The 15,582-nt window shown below is 39.6% G+C and overlaps 1 protein-coding gene across 2 annotated transcripts in view; it reads left to right on the forward strand.

Annotated features, from left to right (window-relative positions):
* Positions 1-860: 860 nt before the first annotated feature.
* Positions 861-15,582, forward strand: part of mcm8 (minichromosome maintenance 8 homologous recombination repair factor) — a 21,380-nt gene continuing 6,658 nt past the window's right edge. For both annotated transcript variants that reach the window (XM_061911373.1, XM_061911372.1), the window contains exons 1-14: positions 861-948; positions 1,627-1,878; positions 4,090-4,155; positions 4,235-4,317; positions 4,384-4,533; positions 8,224-8,321; positions 8,393-8,591; positions 8,828-8,913; positions 10,810-10,954; positions 11,399-11,474; positions 13,802-13,925; positions 13,996-14,026; positions 14,100-14,237; positions 14,302-14,362. In XM_061911373.1, coding sequence (XP_061767357.1) covers positions 1,629-1,878; positions 4,090-4,155; positions 4,235-4,317; positions 4,384-4,533; positions 8,224-8,321; positions 8,393-8,591; positions 8,828-8,913; positions 10,810-10,954; positions 11,399-11,474; positions 13,802-13,925; positions 13,996-14,026; positions 14,100-14,237; positions 14,302-14,362 — 1,507 coding nt within the window. In that variant the 5' untranslated portion in view covers positions 861-948; positions 1,627-1,628. The remainder of the gene's footprint in view (positions 949-1,626; positions 1,879-4,089; positions 4,156-4,234; positions 4,318-4,383; positions 4,534-8,223; positions 8,322-8,392; positions 8,592-8,827; positions 8,914-10,809; positions 10,955-11,398; positions 11,475-13,801; positions 13,926-13,995; positions 14,027-14,099; positions 14,238-14,301; positions 14,363-15,582) is intronic.

Raw genomic sequence — 15,582 nt, forward strand, 5'->3', positions numbered from 1 at the left:
GCTCTCAATTTACCGGTCGATCTACGTTCCCATCCTCACCTATGGTCATGAGCTTGGGGTCATGACTGAAAGGACAAGATCACGGGTACAAGCGGCCGAAATTAGTTGTGGGGCTCTCCCTTAGAGATAGGGTGAGAAGCTCTGCCATCCGGGAGGAACTCAAAGTAAAGCCGCTGCTCCTCCACATTGAGAGGAGCCAGATCAGGTGGTTCGGGCATCTGGTCAGGATGCCAAGCGAACGCCTCCCTAAGGAGGTGTTTCGGGCATGTCCGACCTGAAAAACCCAGGACACGTTGGGAAGACAATGTCTCCTGGCTGGCCTGGGAACGCCTCGGGATCCCCTGGGAGGAGCTGGACGAAGTGGATGGGGAGAGGGAAGTCTGGGCTTTCCTGCTTAGGCTGCTGTCCCCGCGCCCCGACCTTGGATGAGCGAAAGAAAATGGATGGATGGATGGATGGCCCTGGCTAAAGAAGCATTTCCAGGTGTTAGTTTATGGAATAAACTTAACTTTGGAACAGAAACGATGTAAAGTCTGTATTTTTTTTAATGTACAGATCATGATGATAAAAATATATGATTTTGAGCAAAATTTTGTTTGTTTTTCTTGTGTTATGGACGTTGAAAAACAAATGCTGATGTTATACGTTTATATATCCTTCTCCTTTTCATTCATCATTTAATTTAATGTTAGGACGGTTATTTTAATGAATTACTTTTTTCTTTTTAACTTGAAAATATGTGTGTGTACATTTAGTTCTAACGTTGTCGTGCATTCAGATCAAAAACTAGATTAATTCAATTAAACTCTGGCCCCGCTAAACAGCTGCAGTACTGATTGTGCCCTCTGGATGTCAGTCTAACACTCGAGCATCCGAACTGTCACGGAACTTGCCGACAAAGAAGACGTGTTTCCGTCCGAGGAGGGAACGTTGAACAGCAAACTGAAGGTAAAAAGTCATAAAAATGCTCTTTTAACATCGACTTTCTCACTATTAACATCGTTATTACACATTTTTAAAGGTTGCTGACAAAAGCACTACAGAATATCTTCTATTTGGATAAATGTAAGCATTGTTTGTGTTTTCGTTAGTTACATAATATTCATCAAGTTTGGTTACAGTTTTTAAATATTCCCATTTTTGCTTGTAGAGTTTTATCAAGGAAACAAAGATTAGTAGATTAGGATCGATTAATTTCAACATATATTTCTCTTATATGTGGGAATTTTTCTGAAACATTGGCTATAAATGTATTTTTTGTTGTGTTTTGATGGTAAATATTCCATCAGGCGCTGTCATATTTCCGTGTTTTTGGCAGTGACGTCACTCGTTTCCCACCTAAACAATCAATCAATGTTTATTTATATATCCCTAAATCACAAGTATCTCAAAGAGCTGCACAAACCACAACGACATCCTCTGTAGAGCCCACATAAGGGCAAGGAAAAACTCACCCCAGTGGGGCGTCGACAATGAGGACTGTTAGAAACCTTGGAGAGGACCGCATTTGATGGGGACAAATGGTAGTAACAATGTAAAAATACTTTTTGGTTCTGATTAGATGGAGAAAGGAATATGTATTGTTTTCGTTTTTTTTTTAATTAAACAAATCTTTCCTTTCCAAAGAAATGAGTGGAGTCGACTCCAGAAGAGGCTCGTGGAGGGGTGGCAATGGCGGATGGCGGGGTGGCGGAGGATGGAGAGGAGGCGGCAATGGCGGATGGAGAGGAGGAGGCAATGGCGGCTGGAGAGGAGGCGGCAATGGCGGATGGCGAGGTGGCAGAGGATGGAGAGGAGGTGGCGGTGCTGGTTCATGGAGAGGAGCAAGTGGAAGTGGGGACAAAGAGTTAGGACATCCGAGCAACAGCACCCAGAGAGGTGAGTCCCATTAAAGGACTGTGACACTTTCATGTTCACCGAATAAATGCATGACGCCAAATATACCTCTCCTTCCCTTTTCAATATGTGCCTCTACTCGCTAAATATAGCAATAAAGTGGCTAAAGCCCATCACAGGTAACCATATCAAGTTTTTATATTAGTGTTATTGTGAGCAAAAAGAAAATTATTTTTTCTAAATAACCAGGTTTGCAGGTTTTGTATGTCTTCACTGATAAGAGTGTTCTGGCTTCCTATTCTGTTCAGCGGTCCTTGAAGGCACCGTACCAACTTAGTGTCATATTCCTCTGAGTATATTTTGATCACTCCAAGATATCACAGCTTGTATGTATATATCTTAGTTCCTCACACAGAAATGTGTTTATATAAGTTTATATTGGAGTACGTTGTTTTCTTAATGGGGAAAGATGTTAATGTCTCTTGTTTTCATGTTAGAATTTAAAGTAGTGAGAGTTTTTGTGAGTTTATCGAAGTGCAGTTTTCAACGTTTTTTTCATCATTTTAATTTTGAAAGGTAATATTAACCGTCAAGAGTTTTAACACAGTTATGATGAGTACCATTTATCGTTACATCATTAATCCCAGATAATGTCTGCGACGTCTTACTCTATGGAAAAGCAGGGGCGTATGAGGTGTGTTGTGAAGGGGACGCACCCCCACACCCACACTTATGGTGTGTTCTATTTTGGAGCTGGGAATGACATAAGAGCAGAATTCCTGTATAAGTGTTCAAGTTACAAAATCGGAAATCTAGATAGCCACATCCACGGAAGATATTGCTGCGCTTTCCTTATCTCAAAATTTTACACACAGTACCCCATAATGACAGTGTAATGAGTTTTTATTTTTTAAATTTTGCAATTGTATTAAAAATTGGAAAATCACAATTTGATTTTTTTTTTTTTTTTTTTGCTTGCAAATTTATTAAACCGAAAAAACTGCAATATGTGATTTTTTGTTTTCTTTATATTTTATAAATTTGCACACACAAACAAATTGTGCAGCTGGAAATTAATTATCAGCACTTCACTTTTCCACATTTCTTTGGTAAAGCTTTATTCCAAAATTGAATACATTCATTTTTTTTCCTCAAAATTCTACACACAATACCCCATAATGACAATGTGGGAAAAAATGTTTTTTTATTTTTTTACTTTTTTGCTAATTATTTAAAAACAAAAAAAAATCACGTGATTTAAAAATGTTTTGTTTTTAATACATTTGCAAAAAAAAGCATGTATTTTTGTGCATCTAGAAAGTATTGACAGCGCTTCAATTTTTCCACATTTTGTTATGTAACAGCCTTATTCCAAAATGGAATACAATCTCTTTTGTCCTTAAACTTTTACACACAATACCCCATAATTACAATGTGGTAAACATGTTTTTTTAAGTTTTGCATATTGTAAAAAAAAAAATCACAAGTGATTTTGCTTTTTCGTTTGAATAAATTTGAAAAAAAACATTCATTTTTGTGCATCCAGAAAGTATTAACATCGCTCCACTTTTTCCACATTTTGCTGTGTTACAGCCATTTTCCAAAATGGAATAAAACCTTTTTTTGTCCTTAAAATTCTACACTAAATAACCAATAATGACAATGAAACTTTTTTATTTATTTTTTGAGCAAATGTATTGAATTTTTTTTAAGCTTTTCATATTGTAATTTTGTGGTATGGTAGATAGAGTTTAGAGGACATAAAATAATTTATTCAGTTTTGTAATAAGGCTGTAACATAACAAAATGTGGAAAAAGTGAAGCGTTGTGAATACTTTCTATGGATGCACTGTAAACAACTTATGGGAAACTAAGCCCTTTCTCTACAACCTTTAAACACAGTGGATGAAGAGGAAACACAGAAGTTATGACTAGCGATGTAGAACGTTAATACCACATGAAAAAATGTAGTTAAAACAACAGTAACGTTACCATATACAAATGTTCATCCATCCACCGTATACGGCTGATTTAGTGTGACAAAAACTAATCCGACATGCTAATAACGGTTATTATAGAAGCGTCTATTATTGTTTACATTCAGAGCAGCCATCTTTGAAGAGAATTCTCTGACTTTCTGGATGCAAAACATGTTATTTCCTAGTCTAGCAGATACTACAGTATTAGACAGGGACCGCTGGTAGCCTAAATGTTCAGGTATAATGAAAGAAAATACAATTTGATCCTCCCCAGTTCGCCATCAGGTCACTCTGGATGTGCTGTGTCCTTACAAAGGATGGCCGCTGTACTTCACGGAAGGTATTTCATGATGATGAAGGCGTAGCGCAGCAATGGCTCACTTAGCAATAATGTTGGTCTTGTCCTTGGCATTTGGCAGCTTTCATCAAGAGCTCGCCCAGCGTAGAGAAGATCAAAGTCTTTGAGAAATATTTCAGCTCCAGAATCCACCTCTACGACAAGGTCTGTGTGCGGCCAATCACCTTTTACGCGTTGCCAGTGACTGAGGAGAGGACTTCTCTCCCACAGGACGAGATCGAGCGTCAGGGCAGCCTGTTGGTGGACTACGCGGACCTGACCGCGAACGAGGTCGTGCGTGATGCTCTCCCCGAACTGACCACGGAGATCAAGCAGCAACCTGAGATCATCCTCAACTGTTTGGGAGTGGCTATTCATCAGGTACAGAAAAAAAAGGCTTTTTTTTTTTTTTTTTTTACTTGAAAACAAATTAAAGTAATGTATTATAATTAGAGATGTCCGATATCGGACTCCTGATATTATCGACTGGTAAATGCTTTAAAATGTAATATCGGAAATTTTCGGTATCGGTTTCCAAAAGTAAAATTTATGACTTCTTAAAACGCCGCTCTATAACGTGCTACACGGACGTAGGGAGAAGAACAGAGCGCTAATAAACCTTAAAGGCACTGACTTTACTTGCTGGCCCATTCACTTAATATTTACGGCTTTTCACACACAAGTGAATGCAATCCATAATTGGTCAACATCCATACACACTGAGGGTGGCCGTATAAACAACTTTAACACTGTTACAAATATGCGCCACACTGTGAACCCACACCAAGCAAGAATGACAAACACCTTTCGGTAGAACAGTTTTTTGGTTTAAGCCCTAGACCAGTGTTTCTCAAATGGGGGTACGCGTACCCCTGGGGGTACTTGAAGGTATGCCATGGGGTACGTGAGATTTTTTGAAAATATTCTAAAAATAGCAACAATTCAAAAATCCTTTAGAAATATATTTATTGAAAAATGGCAACAATTCAAAAATCCTTTATAAATATATTTATTGAATAATACTTCAACAAAATAAAAATCCATCCATTTTTTCTACCGCTTATACCCTTTGGGGTCGCGGTGCCTATCTCAGGTAAAATATGAATGTAAGTTCATAAACTGTGAAAAGAAATGCAACAATGCAATATTCAGTGTTGACAGCTAGATTTTTTTTGTGGACATGTTCCATAAATATTGATGTTAAAGATGTATTTTTTTGTGAAGACATGTTTAGAATGAAGTTGATTAATCCAGATGGATCTCTATTACAATCCCTAAAGAGGGCACTTTAAGTTGATGATTACTTCTATGTGTAGAAATTTTTATTTATAATTTAACCACTTGTTTATTTTTCAACAAGTTTTTAGTTATTTTTATATATTTTTTTCCAAATAGTTCAAGAAAGACCACTACAAATTAGCAATATTTTGCACTGTTATACAATTTAATAAATCAGAAACTGATGACATATTTGTCTCTTTTTTTCAACCAAAAAAGCTTTGCTCTGATTAGGGAGTACTTGAATTAAAAAGATGTTCACAGGGGGTACATCACTGAAAAAAGGTTGAGAACCACTGCCCTAGACACCTTTTTTACCTGCACGCTGTTTCCAACATCTACAAAGCAATTAGCTACCGACTGCCACCTACTGATATGGAAGAGTATTACTCGGTTACTCTGCCGAGTTCTAGACAGCACCGACACTAAACAACAACACATCATTTGCAGACTATAATTACTGGATTTGCAAAAAATATTTTTAACCCAAATAGGTGAAATTAGATAATCTCCCACGGCACACCAGACTGTATCTCACAGCACAGTAGTGTGCCGCGGCACGGTGGTTGAAAAACACTGATGTAGACCACAATAAAGTGTTTTGACTCCTTTTTTTTGTTTGTTTTTTATTAAATCAACATAAAAAAAACACAAGATACACTTTCGATTAGTCCATCAACCCCAAAAAAAAAACCTTCCTCTCCCATTCACACTCATCAGCACCCACTCACTCAAAAGGGGTTGTTTCTGTCTGCTACCAATATTCTGGTTCCCACAACATTGACAACACAGTCTGCAATGGACACAGTACCTGAAGCACACATAATTGGCACTGGTCAATCATGTGTGCTGATTCACTGGTCCACTAACATTTTCATTAATTACTATTTTTCATGTAATTGTTTTTATATTATTTTACTTAATTTTTTATCCGAGAAAAAGTTTTTTATTTATTTATCTTATTTTATTTTATTTATAAAAAAATTTAAAAAAGGACCTTATCTCCACCAGACCAGGTTATTAATGAAATTAGATTTGTTTAAAGGCCTACTGAAATGAGATTTTTTTTTTTTATTTAAACGGGGATAGCAGGTCCATTCTATGTGTCATACTTGATCATTTCACGATATTGCCATATTTTTGCTGAAAGGATTTAGGAGAGAACATCGACGATAAAGTTAGCAACTTTTGGTGCTGATAAAAAAGCCTTGCCTGTACAGGAAGTAGCAGACGATATGCGCGTGACATCACGGGTTGTGGAGCTCCTCACATCTGAACATTGTTTACAATCATGGCCACCAGCAGCGAGAGCGATTCGGACCGAGCAAGCGACGATTTCCCCATTAATTTGAGCGAGGATGAAAGATTTGTGGATGAGGAAAGTGAAAGTGAAGGACTAGAAGAAAAAAAAAGACTAAACAGTGGGAGCGGTTCAGATGTTATTAGACAAATTTACTAGGATAATTCTGGAAAATCCCTTATCTGCTTATTGTGTTACTAGTGTTTTAGTAAGATTATATGGTCGTACCTGTACAACCTGAAGGTCGGTGGTGGAGATGCCCATCTCTGCCCTTCGCAAGGGACCCTCTCCGAAACCCAATCTTTCAAAATGATCGCTGCATAATCAAATCAACTTTATTACATTATAATACACCATACTTTGTGTGTGCGATCCAATCCAACCGTGTTAGCTTGACCGCTCTGTTCCATAGTAAAGCTTCACCGTCATCTTTTGGGAATGTAAACAATGAAACACCGGCGGTGTTTGTGTTGCTAAAGGCGGCCGCACCTACAGCTTTCTTCTTTGACGTCTCCATTATTCATTGAACAAATTTCAAAAGATTCAGCAACACAGATGTCCAGAATACTGTGGAATTATCCGATGAAAAGAGACGACTTATAGCTGTGAAAGGTGCTGGAACAAAATGTCCTCTACAAAACGTGACATCACGCGCACGCGTCATCATACTGCGACGTTTTAGCATGATACTTCCGCGCAAAATTTAAAATTGCAATTTAGTAAACTAAACCGGCCGTATTGGCATGTGTTGCAATGTTAATATTTCATCATTGATATATAAACTATCAGACTGCGTGGTCGGTCGTAGTGGGTTTCGGTAGGCCTTTAAAGGGTTTTTAAAACCAGGTCCAGTCCAGATAATGTCCAAGTCGGGCTCAGCAACACACACCTTCATCCATCTACAACGAAAAATTAGGGAAACAACAGATTGCATATAATTTATAAACAAAATTACAGTTTCATAATAATAAGCCTTTGTGTATAGTCCATATTATGTCCAGGTCGGACTCAGTAACATACACCTTAATTTTTGTACACTCAAAATAGGGATCACAACAACAGATAGCATATATGTTGTTGTTGTTGCATATCTATAAACATAATTACATTTTCAAAATAAGCCTTTGAGGACTTCCCACCTTTTTTGTTTTTGTTTTTTGGCATCATTATCGTTTTTGACCATATATCTTTCTAAAGTGAAAAAATACTGAAAAATGTGTTTTGACTGCTTTAATGCGCCCTATAATCCGGCGCGCCTAATATATGAAAAATGATTTTTTTTAAATAGACCTTTTATCGGCAGTGCGCCTTATAATCCGGTGCGCCCTATGGTCCGGAAAATATGGTAATTGGAGCTATCTCCCCAGAACGAGACAAAAAGCACATGCACCATAACATGAGGCACATAAGAAATGCATGAGGAAGAATCTACTGTCCAGGATCCTTGTCATGTGTTTGTGAGCGAGGCCCAAAAGTCCATTTGAACCCACCAGGTCTTGACTGTGGACTTGGAAAATCAGGCTGCCGAGCTGCAAGGGGAGGAGTTTCCGGCGGCCACACCCATCATCAACATCCCTCACATCAGTGCAAGGTGCAAATGCCGCGTCGCTCGCTGTCACCGCCAAGCAAGCCTAACAGCGCCAGGGCCACCTCTCTCCGCAGGCTGCACAACTACGAGTCGCTGACCCCGCTGCGCACCCTGCGGGCCAGCGTGTACGGGCAGCTGGTGTGCGTGAGGGGCACGGCGGTCCGAGTGAGCAACATCAGACCTCTGTGCACCCGGCTGGCCTTCAGGTGCACCACGTGCTCCGCCACCTGCTCGCTGCCGCTACAACGCGGCAAGTACGCGACACCCACCAAGGTACTAAGTCGGCATAATCCCTTAATTGTGGTTTTGTAATGATGTGTGTGTGTGTGTGTGTTTATGTGTGTGTGTGTGTGTGTGTGTGTGTGTGTGTGTGTGTGTGTGTGTGTGTGTGTGTGTGTGTGTGTGTGTGTGTGTGTGTGTGTGTGTGTGTGTGTGTGTGTGTGCGCGCGCGCGTGCGTGCGTGCGTGCGTGCGTGCGTGCGTGCGTGCGTGCGTGCGTGCGTGTTACAGTGTAGCCAGCCAGACTGCCGCAGTCGTTCATTCTCTGCCATGCGCAGCTCTTCTCTCACACAAACTGTGGACTGGCAACTCATCAAGTAAGCACACACACACACTTGTTTGGACCAGTGTGCTACATAATCTCACCACTGGGTGTCGCCCTCACCCAACTGGCACAATTGTGACTCACATGCAGCATCAGCCAGGCTCATGAGTTGCCGTGACAACAGATGCTGCGCTTGCATCTTCAGTCAAGAGACTCGCCAGACAGAATATTTTTTAGAATAAAATACAAAGTACTTTATTGATTCCTGGGGGAAGTTCTGCACTACAGTTCGCTCACAATAAACAATGATAATAATATACAATATATATTATATATGTAATATATGAATAATATGAATATATTCTACATTTAGGTGTTATGATCGACGAAAACTTGACATGGAAATCACATATTGACAATGTCAAAGTAAAAGTATATGAAATAAAGGATGTGCTGTATAAAGTCAAAGATTGTCTAAATAAGAGTGCATTGTTTTTGTTGTATAGATCATTGATTTATTTATTAAAGGGGAACTGCAGTCTTTATGATAGACAAGAAGACACAAGGGTTGTTTTTTTGCATTCTAACATGTAAAAATCATCTTGTTCTAAGTGGCTAGCAACGCAGCTAATGTTAACAATCAATTTGACCAGTAAATCATTTAAAAAATGTATTCAAAAACCATCAACAATACTTACTTGACGTTCTTTAACCTGTCTAATAACCAAACTGTAGCCACATTGTTATTGTAAGAGCAAACACTGAGGAACTCTTTTTCTAACGTAGTAACACATCGGCGTGCTACGGTATTAGCCCTAAAAGCTAACTACAGAAAGAGATAAGCTAGCTTCTACAACAACACGAAACACGTTTGAACTTGTAATAGAACACCAATCTGTACTGAGTAAAAAACATGAATAATCATTTTACAGTATCTGTAAAGTATGATTTCATCTTTTGTTTGTACACAGCTAGCCAGACAGCATATGTACTGTAGTTGTACTAGCACGCATGACGTGCCGCGTGTATCATGATCAATACAAAGTTTGACTCACTCGATGGACAGTTGTCTGTTTGGTCCAGCTAGCCGGGGACATTTTTTCCTGTTTATTTAGGTAAGCACTCCATTTATGTCAAAACAGCATGGCTTCAAATTCCACATTGTCACCTCCCTCGGCTTCCGTCTGCTACAATGTTTCACTCTTCCTTCATGCGCATTTCTAGAAGCAGCAGTTAATCCTCATTATATTCAGCTTCAAAAAGATAAGATTGTGAGTCCCCATTTGTCCAAAAATAGTCATATTTCCTTGTTTGTTACTGAATCTGCCATGATTAGAAGACACTTTTGTTTCAGGAAGTAGGAACACACATTTGTTGATAGAAGTCCAAAGTGTGTTGGTATGGAAACGGAAATACATATGCGGAACAACTCAGTCCTGGCAATGATTAAAATGATCAGAATACGGTAAATATTGAATATATTGCATATCGGTATGAAGGTGTCTTTTACTACACTATGTATATACTTGCAGTGTGTATATTGTACATATTACATATTGTTAAGAACTATTACTACATTATACATATACTTATAGTGTGTATATTGTACATATTACATATTGTTAAGAACTATTACTACATTATACATATATTATTAGTGTGTATATTGTACATATTACATATTGTTTTGAAGGTGTCCGTTACTACATTTTATATATATATATATATATATATATATATATATATATTTGCAGTGTGTATATTGTACGTATTACATATTGTAATGAAGGTGTCTGTTACTACTACATTATATATATACTTGAATGCAGCTGGGATAGGCCCCAGCACCCCCCGCGACCCTGAGAGGGACAAGCTGTAGAAAATGAATGGATGATTGAAAGGAATAATACACTGAAATGAAATGTTGTGTTGAAAATGTCGGTGGCAGGGTGCAGGAGCTGATGTGCGGCGAGCAGAGGGAGACTGGACGAATCCCGCGGACTGTGGAGTGTCACCTGACCTCAGACTTGTGTGACTGCTGCGTCCCTGGGGACACGGTGACCGTGACGGGGATTGTGCGAGTCACAAACGATGGAAAGTAGATACACTCTGGTTTTGGGTTTTGTATTATCGAGAACTCACTTTTTTCATTTATGAAATTACCGGTATCCTTTATTATAGCACCTTAGACTAGTTAGCTCTCTCACCGCCAAACTATGAATAGTTAGCACTTACAAGGACAGTATCACTAAAACGTGTTAATATTCAGGTCACACATGTCAATGCAGTATTGATGGCGCTTTTTAGATGTTTTTTTAATAGAGGTATTTAATTGTACTCCCATTAGTTGTATGTAGTGTTAACCACCTCTTACTTGCCATATGTTACAACTTAGAATGCATAAAAAAAAAAAAACATGTGTTCTTGGCTCACATTATGAATGATAGGCAACTTTCCAAAAGAAAAGTGCAGCTCTTCAAATGTTGTACTTTTTAAATGGCTTGAGACTGACCTGGGATTCTTGCCTGGATGATCCAGGCACCTCCAGGAAGAACCAGGACCAGTGCCTGTTCCTGCTCTACATCGAGGCCACTTCAGTCAGCAACACCAAAGGTGCGCTTCTGTTGAGTATTTGACTGTTTTATCTCCACAATGATTGAGTGGTGCATGAGAAAGTGGATCTCTCTTTGACCACGTGATCACCTGTTTACTATTTGACAACTCGGCAGCAAGACACCCCATGTTACAAGAGCAGTAGTCAGCAAACTACCACGAAGCAAGGGAATGACTTGATTTGACACGAAATCACACTAATGTGAATAAAAGTATTTAATCTGACAACGGAGCTGAATCAACGTTGCCTCTTAAGGTGCGCGCCTGCATGCTAACGTTATTTTCTAGCTTTTTAGCTAATTGTTTATGTTGAAAACTGAAAAATCATGAATTTTGATACTTGGCGCCATTTTGGAGGTATGCTAATGTTTTATATGAGCCAGCGGACATTAGCAGGCTCACGTTATTTTCTTTTTAGCTAATTTTGCATGTTTAAACCTAAAAATCATGATTTTTGATACTTGGAGTCATCTTGCAAGCATGCTAACATTTTACTGTTTATTAGTGTGCTAACCTTAGCATGCTAACTTTTTTTCGTAGCTTTATAGCTAATGTTGCATGTTTAAACCTAAAAATCCTGGATTTTGATACAACCCTTGTTTCCATATGAGTTAGGAAATTGTGATAGATGTAAATATAAATGGAATACAATGATTAGCAAATCCTTTTCCACCTATATTCAGTTGAATGCACTACAAAGACAAGATATTTGATGTTCAAACTCATAAACTTTTTTCTTTTTTTCCAAATAATAATTAACTTAGAATTTAATAGCTGCAAGATGTGTCCAAGTAGTTGGGAAAGGGCATGTTCACCACTATGTTACATCACCTTTTCTTTTAACACTCAAACGTTTGGGAACTGAGGAAACTAATTGTTGAAGCTTTGAAAGTGGAATTCTTTCTTATTCTTGTTTTATGTAGAGCTTTAGTCGTTCAACAGTCCGGGTTCTCCGCTGTCGTATTTTACGCTTCATAATGCACCACACATTGTCGATGGGAGACAGGTCTGGACTGCAGGCGGGCCAGGAAAGTACCTGCACTGTTTTACTACGAAACCATGCTGTTGTAACACGTGGCTTGGCATTGCCTTGTTGAAATAAGCAGGGGCGTCCATGATAACCTTGCTTGGATGACAACATATGTTGCTTAAAAACCTGTATGGGCCATTCAGCATTAATGGTGCCTTCACAGATGTGTAAGTTACCCATGCCTTGGCCACTAATACACCCCCATACCATCACAGATGCTGGCTTTTGAACTTTGCGCCTATAACAATCTGGATGGTTATTTTCCTCTTTGTTCCGGTGGACACCACGTCCACAGTTTACAAATATAATTTGAAATGTGGACTCGTCAGACCACAAAACACTTTTCCACTTTGCATCAGTCCATCTTAGATGAGCTGCGGCCCTAAAGCCAGCGACGTTCCTTGGTGGTGTTGATAAATGGGTTTTGCTTTGCATAGCAGAGTTTTAACTTGCACTTACAGATGTAGCAACCAACTGTAGTTACTGACAGTGGTTTTATGAAGTGTTCCTGACCCCAAGTGGTGATATCCTTTACACACTGATGTCAGTTTTTGATGCAGTACCGCCTAAGGGATCAAAGGTCCGTAATATCATCGCTTACGTGCTGTGATTTCTCCAGATTCTCTGAACCTTTTGATGATTTTACGGACCGTAGATGGTAAAATCGCTTGATTCCTTGCAATAGCTCATTGAGAAATGTTGTTCTAAAACTGTTCGACAATTTGCTTAAAAATTGGTGATCCTCGCCCCATCCTTGTTTGTGAATTACTTAGTATTTCATGGAAGCTGCTTTTATACCCAATTATGGCACCCACCTGTTCCCAATTAGCCTGCACACCTGTGCAATGTTCCAATTAAGTGTTTGATGAGTATTCCTCAACTTTATCAGTATTTATTGCCACCATTCCCAACTTCTTTGTCACGTGTTGCTGGCATCAAATTCTAAGGTTAATGATTATTTGCAAAAAAAAAAAAATTGTTTATCAGTTTGAACATCAAACATGTTGTCTTTGTAGCATATTCAACTGAATATGGGTTGAAAATGATTTGCAAATCATTGTAATCCGTTTATATTTACATCAAACACAATTTCCCAACTCATATGGAAACGGGGTTTGTACTTGGCGCCCTCTCAGAAGTATGCTGGCTTCTACTGCCTCCAGGCAGCTGCTATCTGTGTTCAGGACACAGATAGCAGTCCCATCAAAATTTTCGCTGCAATTTTCTAGTTTTTAAATGATATTGTTTGTGGACGTGACGTAAAGTGTCTTCGCCAGAACTCTTTCAATGGTTTCAGGTCAGCAGTCCAAGTCAGGAGGGTCAGTGGAGGATCGTTCCGGAGGGGAAGAGTTCAGTCTGAAGGATCTTTACGCCATCCAGGAGATCCAGTCGCAGCCGGACCTGCTCAGACTAATGGTCCAGTAAGTCTTTGTTTGCCAGTCCAGTCAAGATGGCAAGGAAAGACCTCACTAATATGTTTGCGCCCTCCAGCTCTCTGTGTCCCGCCATCTACGGCCACCTGGTGAGCGCCGCCCTCCACTTTTCTGCAGTTAGCAGGTATTAATTGATCCGTCACCGTGACGCCTGTCTCGCAGCTGGTGAAAGCGGCGCTGGTGCTGGTGTTGTTCGGAGGCCGGCAGAAGCACACCGACAAGAACAGCGTCCCCGTCAGAGGGGACCCTCACATCCTGCTGGTGGGAGACCCCGGGCTGGGCAAGAGCCAGATGCTGCAGGTCCCCTCCTTGTCCCCCCGACATGGTCGTGTGTGTGCCGTCACTCAACACTTGTCTCTCATAGGCGGTCTGCAACCTGGCTCCAAGGGGGATCTATGTGTGTGGGAACAGTGCCAGCTCTGCAGGTACAAAGGACACCCCTGTGGCTGTAGTAAACCCCCTCCTTTGTGTGGCAACAGTCCTTTTAAAGGGTTTAACCTCAAAATCATGGTTTTTGATACAGCATCTTGGGAGTCTCTTTTATTAACATGCAAACGTCAGCGTGTTAGCTTTTTAACTAGTTGATGGAGATGCCCATGTCGGCTGTTCGGATTTACTTTACAAAAGAGAAGTGTAGGATACGTGTTGCCTTTTTTGTATTTGACTTTATTAAATGTATTTATATTATCATTTGGTGCTAAACTAAAGTCTTAACAGGCTGCTACGCTTTGTTCTGCCTCTGTCAGTACGTCCTATGCAGCACCTAGCATTGTCCCACCCATACAACCATCTCTCCCCAAATTATAATTAACACCTCCCAGTCAATTACTAGTAACATCTATGAGCCCGTTGACGTTCTAGAAATGTAAGCGGCAGCTCAGCTCGCTCGTAGTCCTTGAGATGAAGGCTAATTAGCTTTCAGCGTAACGTTAGCTCATTTTGCGGTGTGTGTTACGGACAGCAAAGCCCTGTCTGTCTTAGGGAAAGACGAGCACTATTGACACACAGTTAACAACTAAGTTATTTCACTTTACCTTTTTCTGTTGTGAAGCAGCAAAAAAGGACATTATGTTAAATGAAGAATTTCTGTCCCTGATAGTTGATATAATAATGTAAGTACATCATAAAGCCGACATGAACTCCATGGTGTTCGGGGATACATAGTCTCTCCTATTGCTATTGTACTATTTTTTCAGCTTCAGTTACATGAATCATTAATAATAGTAATGTAGCAGCCTAGTTTTGAATGGCAGGGTCCCTGCTATCTCTTTTTTTCAAACGCTTATTGCAAATGCTTATTTACAGTAAGTTATTAATTTTACTTAGTCGTTATTTTGTCTTAGTAAGTCAATATTTACTAAGTCACAATAATGACATACTTAGTATCTCAGGTAACTAGGACTGTTTTGTATTTTGTTTTTACTTTACGGAAATAATATCGAAATATATATCGTATATCGCCATTCAGTATACGGACCGGAAAACACAACCAAAAATTGTAGGCCAAATTACACTGTTCCTTACACCCACCCACCCCCTTCCCCGTCCGTCCACCTGTCCCAGGCGACGCCACCTTCACCCTGGAGAGACACCATCTGAAATATTTTTGTGGCTGTCCTAATATATTTGCAATGGCCTGCAACCA

This window comes from Nerophis ophidion, linkage group LG09 (genome assembly GCF_033978795.1).
Source record: "Nerophis ophidion isolate RoL-2023_Sa linkage group LG09, RoL_Noph_v1.0, whole genome shotgun sequence".
Lineage (NCBI taxonomy): Eukaryota > Metazoa > Chordata > Actinopteri > Syngnathiformes > Syngnathidae > Nerophis > Nerophis ophidion.